This window comes from Homalodisca vitripennis, chromosome X (genome assembly GCF_021130785.1).
Source record: "Homalodisca vitripennis isolate AUS2020 chromosome X, UT_GWSS_2.1, whole genome shotgun sequence".
NCBI classification, from domain to species: Eukaryota; Metazoa; Arthropoda; class Insecta; order Hemiptera; family Cicadellidae; genus Homalodisca; species Homalodisca vitripennis.
Genome location: NC_060215.1, coordinates 66,719,053 through 66,732,768, shown reverse-complemented (window position 1 = coordinate 66,732,768; position 13,716 = coordinate 66,719,053). Strand labels below are relative to the sequence as shown.

Sequence of the window (13,716 nt, the reverse complement as noted above, 5' to 3'; positions counted from 1 at the left end):
TAAATAATACTTTGATTTTAGTTAATTTTCTATATCTATATATTGGTGCATTACCATGAGTCTGCTGCGTCTATTTTTGTATAACATCTGATATGCAGTACAAAAATTACCGATCACTAAAACACATTGTACTTTGTGTAGAGAAAACCATAGGTAGATAATCAAATGAACACAATATTGAAGTTTTGTCAATAATATTTAGGTCACAGCACAGTTCCTCTTTACTATGAATATATTTGTGCATCACCGCATGTCTACTATCTGCTGCTCAGTGGTAAACAACCGCACAATCGCTAATTTTGTTTGCCTTGTAATTTGCCTTGTCCTATTTGTTCATATCTTAAAATTGTTTTGTCATGGATAAGAGTGGTTATTAAATGTTTGATTGGCGTTTCTACAGGTTTATTTAATATAACAATACAAAACCATTTAGTATGTTATATTATTAGTGAAATAAAAAAACAGGAGGCGTTGTTGAATTTAGAATCAAGAATTAAGATCACGGTTTTGGTATCGGAATAAAACATTTTTAGTATTGGCCATCCCTAATTATTATAAATACTGGTAATATTGGCAAAATTCCAAAAAAGTATGATTCTGTACTAGCACTTGACTTCTCCATAAACAATTAGTACTTGTAGTGGAGCAAATTCTTACTAATTACATAAAAAACAAAGTCACACCAGCAATCTGGATTTATACAAAAAACTGAGGGTGTAAACACAGTTAACACATTCACTGCGGGTGACGAGCATGCTCGTCATGCGAACCTGGCGCGCCTGGCGGTGGACGAGCGAACTCGTCATACAGCAGCTGCTTTCATATTGCCCCAGTGTGAGCTGAGCAGTTGCCTGGGAAGGCTGTAACACTCATAGCGAGGTGTGCCAGTTTCGGTGAGTCAGTTGGTGTGATTCGTCCCCGGTTCGCCATTTTCGTTTGTTGTGTATGCTTTGCGATATTGTGTGAGTGGATTATAGTGTCTGTTGACTGTGTAAGTGTATGTACTTATAATGGAGGAAGACGATAATGTTATTGACGATAATTTTTCATCTGATGAAGACAATGAGTCGAGTTCGAACAGTTCTAGCGACGGTGAAGGCGGCATCCCCCACCCCCAGTGGGCTGACACGGCCAGCGACATGGCTGGTTTACGTGACCTGCCGTTTACTGGTCAACCTGGCTTGCTCGTTCCCATTCCAGGTGACAATAAACCAATTGACTGGTTCAATCTCCTTCTTGACACCGTGTTTTTAGAGAATATTATTAGACAAACCAACTTGTATGCCCTGGAACTATTTTGTGGCCCCACCACTACTCCCGCGTCTCGCATAACCAAATGGAAGGACTTAGTGTTGGCCGAACTAAGAACATTCTTAGGCCTTCTACTGTTGACTGGCAACGTCAGATTGAATCGATTGAACGATTATTGGAAAACTCATCGGTTGTTGAACTTTCCTATGTTCAAGGAGTACATGTCTCGAGATCGATTTCTTGGCATTTTGAGATGTCTGCATTATTCAAGAGTTGATACCCCTGATCACCCTGAACCTGCTAACAACCGGTCTTTTAAAATTCAAAATATTGTTGAATATTTCAACAATAAGATGCGACAGATCTATTATCCCGACCGTGAACTGACAATCGACGAAGAGATGGTACTGTGGCGTGGCAGACTGGTCTTCCGCCAGTACGTAAAGGGCAAGCGCCACAAATATGGGATCAAAATTTATTCCCTGAATGAACCCGAGGGACTCATGCTGCGCTTCCATGTTTACACGGGGAGTCATGACTCTTGTAGTGGCAAAGGTCATACCGTCAAAGTCGTCATGAAGCTGATGAGGGACTTCCTGGGGAAAGGCCATTCCCTGTTCATGGATAATTTTTATAATAGTTTTGTCTTATCATCCAAACTTTTACGTCATTCAACCTACACTACCGGCACCCTACGCATCGACAGACTCCATACACCTCCAGCGGTGAAGGCAAAGGCATTGGGCAAAGGTGAAACAATAGCAAACTATGCCCAAAGTGTCATGATTGGAAAATGGAGGGATAAGCGGACGGTGACCTACATCTCCACACAATATGACAACGAGATGGTCCAAACCACCAACCGGAGAAACCAAAAACGAACGCTGCCAAAACCAATCATGTACTACAACTCTTACATGAAGGGGACTGACCGCTTGGACCAAATGGTATCGTATTACCCCTGTGAGCGCAAGACCCTGCGATGGCACAAGAAAATTTTTGTGCACTTTCTCCAGGTTGTTGTTGTAAATTCTTTTTATCTGTACAACATGTACAACTCAGATAGGCTGTCCCTGTATGACTTCCGAGTTCGTGTACTTGAAGACCTGCTCCCTCCAAAGGAAGCCCCACTGCTCATCACACCGACTCGCAACAGCATGCATCGTCTCTCCAAATCAATGAAGCGCAAAGGAAACGGCAAGTCAGTTACCCGGAGGTGCCGCGTTTGCTACCAAGAAGGCAAGCGTAAGGAAACAGTATACTATTGTGCAGTGTGCCCTGACGAACCAGCTCTGTGTGAACTCGGTTGCTTTGATAAGTATCACGAGGGCAAATAAGTAGTTTTTAGACTTTGGCGGTGGGTGGGGATGTATATAGTTTTTTTCTAATTTTTACTCTGAGAGGGGGGAGTGTTAACTGTTTTTGATGTTGTATATTTTTCAAACTAGTATGTAATATATACGTGTAATTGATGTACTATCTACGTGTAATTGATGTACAATCTACGTGTCATTCATGTACTATATACGTGTAATTCGCGAGTGTTTGTGCCGAAACCTAGTGCGCAGCGAGCACATACAACACGGTGACCGGCACCCGGTGCGGATGACGAGCAAACTCGGCACGGACATGACGTCAACCGTTCCGGCCAACGAAGCTTCCGGGATACCTTGGACAACCCTTTCGGCTATCCTGACTCCATTTTGGGTAAGTAAAAAAAAAAAAAAAAATCCCGCATTTTCTGCCACCAGTAATTTTGTCATCCGCAGTGAATGTGTTAATAAGACAGTGGTGATTGTTCATAATGTGGGTTTTAAAGATAATGCTAATTTTCATTGCACTTTTCACCAACAGTGCTCCATATATTTTGTCAGGTTTACTTTGCTTTTGGTATTTTCATAGACAATACAACAGAATAAATGAACTTTATACAATATATTTGGTATATTTACATACTTATTGTTCTAAGTGATTAAGGATACTATTACTAATAAAGTTATGGTTGATAATTTTGTCATAAAAGATTGGGCAACGGACAGATTATGTTCCTGCGGCCCTGATGAAAGGCAGTCTTGCCAGTGTATGCACTTATCTGCAACTCGTACTAGTTGGCAACTATGTTGTCATAGTGTTTTAGCTATGATGTTTGCTAGGTAATTTCCCACAACTCTCTCTCATCAGTCAGCTTATTACATGTGAAGATTAGTTTTGTTTCTATGATGGTAGTGGCAATAAACTTGCCTTACATCCAATTACGTTAGTGTTTTGTCCACTGTTCTTGCCGGCAACGTAACAGATGAAGGTTGCATCTTTACCTTAGTAAAAAGGACTTGGAGACGTTTTATAAAAAAAGTATTGCCTAATCTTATGTGCCGTATCGTGTACCAGTGTCAAAGAGAAGGCAACCATGTTTATGCGACTGCAGCTCAGCGCAAACTAGCTACTTTAACTTGGCAGTGACAAATTTTGTACTGGGTAAGATGGGCGGTCAACTTCTGTGCACACTGTGGACCTACCACATATCTGGCTGTCATGATGTGAGATCGGAGGTTGAAAATAAAAATGACCCTTGTATATATATGTATGTTTGGACTTATGCAATATAACGCAAGTTTGTGAACATGATAACTGCCATAATTTCAAATTATCCAGACTTAACTTGTACAAAGGGTACTTACACATAGCTCTGATGAGTTCGTTAGCAAGTCTATTTTTTCTTGAATGTGAATTGCCACCATCTTGAAACTATTGGTTACAACTGACTAACGAATTCATTCAACAAACTGTGTGCAAGTACTATATTTACACCAAGTTTAGTCTGGATATATATATAAAACATACAGCAGTTCAAGTGTTCACAATAATATCCGCAATGTTGTATATTACTTCAAACTTGTACGCCTGCTATTTGGAAATTTTGGGAGATACGAGGGTCTTCCAGAAAGTAAAGAACGATTGCGCATCACGGGCGGCGCAGTTCCCCCACCACCGCGGTAGATAGCTTGTTCGTTAGCCACACCTTCTGCCTCAGTGTGAGCTGAGTAGCGGTACAGTGAGGTCACGTTTGCGTCTCCTGTGAAAGATTAAAATGGCGGCGTTAATTGAAAATCCCGCCAAGTGTGAACTGCGTAGTGTGATACGGTTTCTGAATGCACAGAATGTTCGACCTATTGAAATTTATAGGCAAATTAAGGCAGTTTACGGTGACAATGCGATGAACGAGTCATCAGTGAGAAAATGGTGCATTCAATTTAAGGAAGGTCGAACTAATGTGCACGACGAGGAACGAAGGGGAAGGCCGTCACTCGTTACTGACGGGTTGGCAGCGAAAGTTGATGGAAAAATTCAACAAAACCGTCGTTTCACTTTGAGTAGTCTAGTGGAATTTTTTCCACAAATTTCAAGGTCGCTTTTGCACGAAATAGTGACTGAACGTCTTGGTTATCAGAAAATGTGTGCTCGTTGGGTGCCTAAGATTCTTACTGATGTCCACAAGACTAAACGGATGGGAGCAGCTCTTGAGTTTTTGACTCAGTATGACGAAGAAGGTGATGCGTTTCTTGACCGCATCGTAACGGGTGACGAAACTTGGGTTTCCTATCGAACCCCGAAAACAAAGCTCCAGTCAATGGAATGGCATCACTCTAATTCACCAACAAAAAACAGGAAAGAAAAACCAAATTTGAACACCAGGAAATTGATGGCAACAGTTTTTTGGGACCGAAAAGGCCTAATCCATGTGGAGTTCATGCCGAGAGGCGAAACAATCAACTCAGAGGCCAACATCGAGACCTTGCATCGGCTTCGCCGCGCTATTCAGAACAAACGACGCGGAATGCTGTCGTCGAAAGTGGTGCTGATCCACGACAATGCTCGGCCTCATTGCAGTGCACGAACCAAAGCAGAACTCAATTCTTTCAAATGGCAAATCTTCGGACACCCTCCGTATAGTCCAGATCTGGCTCCAAGTGATTATCACTTGTTTCCAAAGTTGAAAGTGTTTTTAGGCGGAAAAAACTTTTTTGGGTGACGAAGACCTCAAAGAAGGAGTAAAAACGTGGCTTCATTCCTTGGCGGCAGAACAGTATAACGTCGGTATAGAAAAACTGGTGCCACGCTACAACAAGTGCCTTGACAGTTCCGGCGATTTTGTAGAAAAATAGAGTAAGTTTATAAGTATTTATAAATAAATTTTCATGCTCTTATCTTTTGTTTTTATTGACTTATAACAAAACGTTCTTTACTTTCTGGAAGACCCTCGTATTAAAAAATGTGTAAGAACAAACATTATCGTAAATGACCTGGGAATTCTAAAACATTATTTTTTGGCACTATAATGCATAAAAACATATAAAACCATTTCTTTTCCAAACTTTGAATTGCCACCATCTTGAAACCTTAAGAAATTGAAAAATTAAAATAATAAAAAGTTGTTTGTAATCACATAATAATTATATTATTATATTAGTCATAAATTTCAACTGTTTTATTTTATCACTGCTTAGTAAGTATTGTAAAAGGGTAACTTACAATTTGCAACTGTATCTATGTGTATATGTTCTTGGAAACAAATCATTTTTCTATTCTATTCCATTCTATTCTAATTGCAATAAAAAGATATCTATGAAATCTAGAATTAGCATTTATACAAAAATAACATTAGAATATACCAAATCGTAATTGTAAATGTTCTTTCTGAAAGGTAAGATTCATACAAGACTGGTTAAATCTACTAAGTGTTGGCAAACCTTATGTTAGTTCCTTGAGCAATGTCGACACCCAGATAATGAGGCCTGGGCAGTGTGGTGATGTATTGCAGGGTCTGAGGGCTGAAACATCTGACGATTCCCTCAGCACATCCAATAAATATACAAGTTTTGGTTACAGTCATACAGTTGGCACAGGGTGTCTGCAACCAGAAACGTATTATTTGATTAAAGTTTGTTTTTGAAGATGAAGATTTGTGAAAGAGGTATGATTCTTCCAAACATTTCCTATTAATCAGGACCTCTTCCTCAGAAGGTGGATAACTAACCCAACATATAACCACAATCTAGGTTAAAATAAACAAAACATACCATTGTGCTGTGACGCCCATATGTCATAAATTACAACACATACTGTGTGTGTACTCCATGCATATTATATCTAATAATAATAACATTATTATCAACTAAACTAGATAAAGCCTACCACGATTCTCTGTTGGAATTTAGTTCAATTTATAATAATCAGTGTTAGTTCCATTGAGTACTTGTATTACACATAGTGTGCATGGAGTTCAAACACAACATTTATGTTGTGATTCCTGACATATGCGTATCACAATGCATTGGTGTAACTTGTTAATTTTAACCATGATTATGGTTATGTATCAAGTTAATTATCAACTTGAGGAAAAGATCAGATTGCAGATCTTAAAACATAGTACTAACATTTTGTTGTATCATGGAACAACGGGAAATCTGCAGAAAAATCAAGTCTACTTCAGAAACATACATATTTTTCAACATACAAAGTCATCTACATTCAACTTACACTCATACCCTTAAGTATTCATACATTTACGATCTACATTAAACTTACACTCATACACATAAGTACCCATACATTTAAGCATATATGTGTTTAGTAACATATAATATCTAAGTTACCTAAGTATAAGCATATGGCTCCAGAAGATGGCAAGATGAATGATATAACACTATATAGTAATTTATAATGTATGTACTGTGATATAGTAAAAAATTACATACACATTTTTCTTAATAATACAAATGAATATACAAGATATAATGAAAATAAGCAACCCACTCTTAACTTCTTTAACATAGATAAAAATAAAAATCTTTGCATAATCTTCAATAAAATAATTAAGAGTTATTTTAAAAATACTTAAAATGGAGAGTGGAGAGGATTTTCATAAAGAAATTCATATACATATATATATATATAACATGGATATACATAAAAACATAATTTAAAAACCCTACCTACACGAACAAAGAGTACCAAGGCAAACATTACATACACAAGCATTACATTACATATATATATATATATATATATATATATATATATATATATATATATTCAAGAGGTTGTTGGACAATACTTAGTAAATGGTGATTTTATATAGAGGGTATGTTCAATAAGTATTGGGACTGGTTCAAAAAATCAAAATTTACTGCAGGTATCATTACAACTACTTAATAATCTTTAAAATACATTCCTCCTTTATTGATACACTTAATTCAGCATGACTGCCACTTGTCAAAAGTTCGCTGGAAGTCGGTTTCCGGAATACTATTGAGAACTTTTGTCGTTGCCTCTAAAACCGCCTTGATGGAGTCAAATTGATATCCTTTGAACTCCTTTCTCATTCGCGTGAACAAGAAGTCTGGAACACCCACGATTCATTGCCAGTAATAACGTTGTCGAGAAAAACTTCATCTTCCTGGACGCAGTCCAAATTTTCTTGTAAAATTTCTACCCATGACAGTTTTTGTTCCTCACTTGAGACTTTTGCACACACTTTCCTCATTGAGATTCTCTGTTACAATGGTCAGGACGGTTCCAACTGAAAGGCCAGTCTCCTCTCTAATAAAGGCGATGTTTAAACGCCTGTCAAAGGCCAAAACTGTTTTCACTTTGGCCACCTAAGCATCAGTTCGAGCGGTCGTCAGACGTTCGATGCAGTGACAAGCTCCCGGCCTTCCTTAAACATTTTGTGCCACTCAAAAACTCTTACGCAGCTTAAGGCATCAACCCATAAGCCTGTTTAATGAGTTCAAGGGCCTCAAATGCGAATTTCCTGAGCTTAAAGCAAAACTTCACATTGTAGCATTGCTCAACACATGCTAGCACGATGACACCATAAAAAAATTACACGTCACAAATATCCACCTCCTGTCTCAGTGCATGACTGCAGGCGACTGAATTAAAGTGCACCTGTGTTGTGAGGAACCCCTCTACCGAGGCCGACCCGTCGGACCCCCCCTTCATCGGATACGGTTGAGGATACAGCGAACCGGTCCTAATACTAACTGAATAGACCCTATATAAAACACCATTTAATAATTATTGTATAGTGATTATTACTTCGTCATGCTTCAAAAACAAATCAAATAGTTTAAAATGAGAAGAAACCCACAATGATCTTTACATGTAGAATGAGGACTGAACATTCCAAATCACTGTCTATTCTAACCGGAATCATAAGTTATACATTTAGTATGTAATAAAAAGTCTAATGTTCATAAAAAGTAACATTGTTATGTATTTTATCAGTACCCCAAAAAATAATATAAAAACTAAAATAATGACAACCAATATAAAATATGTTTTTGGATTTTAATTGTTGATACAGATTTCGGTTAATTTTTGTAAGTGTAAGTGTTCTAAAATACTTTCAAAACCTATTTAAATGTAATAATGATGAGGGAATTTGTAATAGTAATTTATAAATAATGTTTATTGATATGAAAATAGTATAATTAGTGTCATTTTTGTTAAATACCTCAATAGAGTGAAAAACCTAATCTACATATGTTTCTGTATGTTGATAATTTGAAAATTGTGAAAATACACTGATTTATTTAAATCTGTAACAATACATTGAACATTGAATATGTAATAAAAATTATATCAAATTTTTCAATATAACATCTGATATTTACACAGGAATAAAACAAGTTTGTATCAGACTATATTGAAGGGGTTATTTAAGGGTACCTATTTATTAAAGTTTTGTTTGATTATCAAATTCAGAAAATTGGAAATATTGTTGAACTCTTTCACATGTTCTTGGTTGATTACCAATACATCTTATCACATAAATTAAACAATTTTCTTTATTGCTAATACAAACTTTATTACAGTTGTTTATAATGGTTATTCAATATGCGAATCAGCATTTAAAGAATTAAATTTATTTCATCTTAAAATCAATTAATTATATATATTTTACTGTTAAATACATTTCCTTTATTTGGTTTGTTAGTTTGTTCCAATTTCTCAATTTTACTTATTCACGTTTACAATTCTCTTTTTCGGATGATAAAATCACAAAATTGATTAATTTATTGTTGCTTAGAATAAACATGGAGATTGTTCCTTGAGTCAAAATGAACATTTCATACCATATAAACACATGCATATGTTTATAAATAGACTAAGATTATCATTATGTATTTGGATGTGTTTTTTTTTTTTTTTTAACTAAACATCACAGTTCACAGAGCTAAGGTGCAGAATTGCAATATGTAATACAACATATTTTACTAAAACCTAGCTTTCGATTAAAAATTGCAAAACATTTCTGTAATAGTCTCAAAATAGCTGCCGCTTTAATAAAAACTCATAAAATCCAATAAAAATTTCTAGTATATAACATCTGAAAATGGTATAATACAGTATATGGTATTGATAAGTAATTTGTTTGAGTTGAATGAAAGATAACTAAGAAAATGCATTGTTACTGTTGAAAAAAGTTAATCATATATAAATTACATTAAATACAGTTACAAAATACCAGTATGAATCTTAAAAGGTTTACATAAATTTGCCCTAAACTATAAACTTTTTTATTTATATATTATTTTATTACGGCATATAATATTAACAATCCTTTACTCTTAAAATATAATGTTTTTATGTCCTCTACTGTGTAGATAAGATTTATCAATGAATAATTAAACAAGAATTAAAACTTTAGTAATATGTTCTACATACCCTGAGCTCGACCCACTTGTCGAGTAATCTACGGTTGTTGAACTCGCAAAGTAGGCCTGATCTGGTGATGGCGTATGTTGAGTCCCCCATCTCTCCTTTGCCACAAGCTACATCGCAGAAGTCGTTGTTTCTCTGTTCACCTAGTATAGCTGACCTGCCCATCAAAGGTACAGGTTCTTTGTACTGAAATATAAATATACACTTATATTTCTTACACAATCAATTTCGTGCTTGATCAAGGCTATAGGTCAGAAAGTTAAGACAAATTGATATAAACTGGCAAAACTTACCTAAATTGAGCACTAGAAAAAAGTAACACAATATACATTGTAATGTGATTATTAATGGCTTCTGAGAGTGTGTGAAAGAAGAGACGTTCTTAAACACTAGGTGTTGTGCATTGTTGCCCAATCTTGTATGTAAAATAATGACATAAGAAAAAACTGAAAATTATCCCATATATATATCGCACTGCAAACCTAAAATAGTGAAATGGTGGAAAACGTAAATGGGATGGTAGCAGATGGAATTATTTATTTGATACTGAGACCAGGAGGGTCAGGGATTTGGTGAACCATTCAGATGGATACATTCCATTCTTTTGAGTTTGGATCTATAAGCTTAGGAGCAGAAAGGATGTGGGAGAGGGAAAACTTCTTTAGTAGTGAACCAGTGGTTTTAAAAGTGGAAAATATTTTGGGAGGAAAAATATAAATCATATATATAAAGATTCATGTGTTTGCAGAGGATTTCAAGGGTTAAGCCCCCTCCCCCTGGTGTGTGATGTCATTGGACAGGACATTGTTTATACTGCAATTGATCAATCATAATGCTGGATCCACAGGAATAATTGCCAAATATTCTGTACTATAGGAAAGTGATGGAACTAGTGAATCTAAGCATTGAATGGGAATAGTTCTGGATTTCTTTGTTACAGAGGTAGGACTCTTGCCAAGGAAAAGTATAAGTACAATTACTAACTGGTTAGTGTCTTTTACAACAAAGAATACACTACCACTCCAAATCCAACTAGCTCAGTCTAGTGGAGAACTCCAGCCTAAAAACAACTCTGACAACAAACCATTTATCCCCACTTACCTGCCTGGCCTACCTAACCGCCTAGCAACAGGATCCTAAGAAACTTCAATAAACCCTCAAAGCCTTTTTAAACCCAAAATCTCTTTAAAAAATCTCTCACCACTAACTTCCAACAACCCACAAAACTTTTGGAACAACTAAAACTCATCACTTTCACCCCTGCTACAAAAGTCCTGAAAAACTTGTCACCAATTTTCTTTTGCAGATACTTAGTAAATAGTAGTTCGTCACCGTCATTTACTACATAACCCACTCAGAATGGAAACTGCCATAATGACCGAGGCATCAAATCAAAGATGGTAAAGCTAGAAGGCATATACTTGGGTACTTGTCCTATTGCAATAAAGACAACATTTGACCATGTGCAGAATTGTTGCAACATTTTTCCATAGAACTTGTCAACAGAACAAAAGGAGTTGTGGCTTAAGATTGATGAATACATGTCAGAACTACCGTAATTTTCTCAAAACTATCCCTAAGAAGTGCTATTTAAAAGTTCTACATGAAGCAGTCTGGCATAAAAATTCTGAATTGTGGACCACAAAATTCTGACAGCTACGTTAGGATAATGCTTCAATGGAGTCTTTCCACCTTGTCTAAACATATTGGCAAAACACAGTATTCCTGTATTATGTCTGGCTATCTACTCTCCTGGTATTGCACCACGTAATTTCTGGTGTTCCCTCATTTGAAGATGCCCCTTAAAGGGTCCTGACTTACATAATGCAAAATAAAAAGGGCTCAAACTGAAATCTATTCAAAAGAGATTTTTAAGACATGCTTCCAAAAGTGAAAGGAGCACTAGAATACGTGTCTGGAGTCTCAAGGGATCTATTTATAAGGAGATTTGCTAAAACATGTTGACGAATAAATAACATTTTCCATATTAAGGTACTTTCCATATTAACATACGTCATATGTTAAGGCAGCTGTAATCATCACTGGACTAAAGGATAAGTAAATAAAAGTAAAGAATGTCTTATTTTACCAGGTGAAGTTAGAGCTAATAAGCCCCCTCTAACACTTCATCAGGGGACCAACTGCTTAAAGGTGACTTCTGAACCACCACCAATGGTCGGGCAGGCGGGCTGCTTGCTACAACAGGATCATTCATCGGTCACCCATCCAAGTAGCAGCCAAGCTCGATGTTGCTTGATTTGATTATCTTGCAATAACCACTTTAACCCCTACACTGCGCCATTGGCAACAATCCAAAGATTTCAATTTTCTCAACTACTTTGCCAAGCACACAACTGTGGTAAGAAGAGGAAGGAGAAGCTAGCACAACACTTTTATCCATAGTTATGAATGTAAGCCAAGTGTGTAACATTACGTCTCTCAACTTAAGGTGTAACTGGTTAAAGTACTAAGTAATACGTTCTAAGAGACAGAGTCAAAAAGTTTCCGAAATTGGTTATATATTTTTTGACCAAAGTTAAAAACTTACTAATGTCTTTTCCCTCAACACATGCTCCTCATTCAACAACACACTTGCCCCAAAATTCATACAGCTGTTCATAACACTTTTGGAAATGTGAAAGTTCTTTAATTGCTTTCATTGCCATTGCCTTCACAGCTTTAGCACCTGTAAATCATTTTCCCTTCACAATGTTTTCTACTGCAGAAACAGAAGAAATTGGTTGGCACCAGGTCAAGTGCTCTAACAAAGACTGATGTGCAGAGGCGTAGTCATGAAGTAAAACCATTCGCAAACAAATTCAATGTGTGTTCAAATGATCATGAAGGATGCTGTGGACACTTTCATGTGATAAAATTATCTCAAATACCATTTTGTGAGTCGTTAGTCTCCTGTTTGCTAATACAACTTGTTGTACTCGCTTAATGTTGTCATCACAGGTCACAGTTGAAGGTCATCCTCATGAGGGTCATCTTCAATGCCTACACGACCTTCACGATAACGTTTGTGCCATTCATAAACTTGACTCTTCTTCATTGTCTCGCCTCTGTATGCATGAATTAAGAACTCAAGGGTCTCACTAGGTGACTTTAGAAGTACAACAAAGAGTTTAATATTTTATCACTGTTTACTAATTGCCATTTTTTTAAATTGAAAAGTTTAATTTACACACGAAAACATTCTCCACAAGTAAACAATGGCAACTAAGCAATAACAATACTATAGGTATTCTCTCCCCAGGAGTAGTACCCACTGCTGCAAAACAAATTTCCCACCGGTAAGCGCGCTGGGTGTATATTTAAATTGACTCTGGGAACTTTTTGACTCTACCTCACACAATCATATGCCATCACTTACTAATAACTAAAAAGGAATGGCTAATAACACATTAATTAAACTGCGATGAACTGTATTAAAACTCACCTTTGCTGAACGGCTATATTCGAGGTACCAGAATTTAACCAATCTATTCCCAGCCGTGACGAAGTAGTTTCCATTATCAGCAAATGCTACAGCTTTCACTTTATTGGATACTTTGTTAGATGCGACTTTGACTCCTGACTTCCACTCCCACACATTAACGATCATATCATGTTCACAACCAACTGATACAAGGTACTTTTGACTTGGAGAAAATGCCTGAAAACAAATCAGAAATAAAACAAACCATTAGTATAAAAACAAACCATTAGTATAATTACTAGATAACTAATTCA

General features: G+C 36.5%; 1 protein-coding gene across 1 annotated transcript in view; it reads right to left on the bottom strand.

The window, feature by feature from the left end:
• The window catches only part of LOC124369110 (mitogen-activated protein kinase-binding protein 1), a 193,556-nt gene that overhangs the window by 83,145 nt on the left and 96,695 nt on the right, over nucleotides 1–13,716 (bottom strand). The window contains 3 exon segments of the mRNA XM_046826862.1: nucleotides 6,000–6,160; nucleotides 9,985–10,167; nucleotides 13,424–13,639. Coding sequence (XP_046682818.1) covers nucleotides 6,000–6,160; nucleotides 9,985–10,167; nucleotides 13,424–13,639 — 560 coding nt within the window.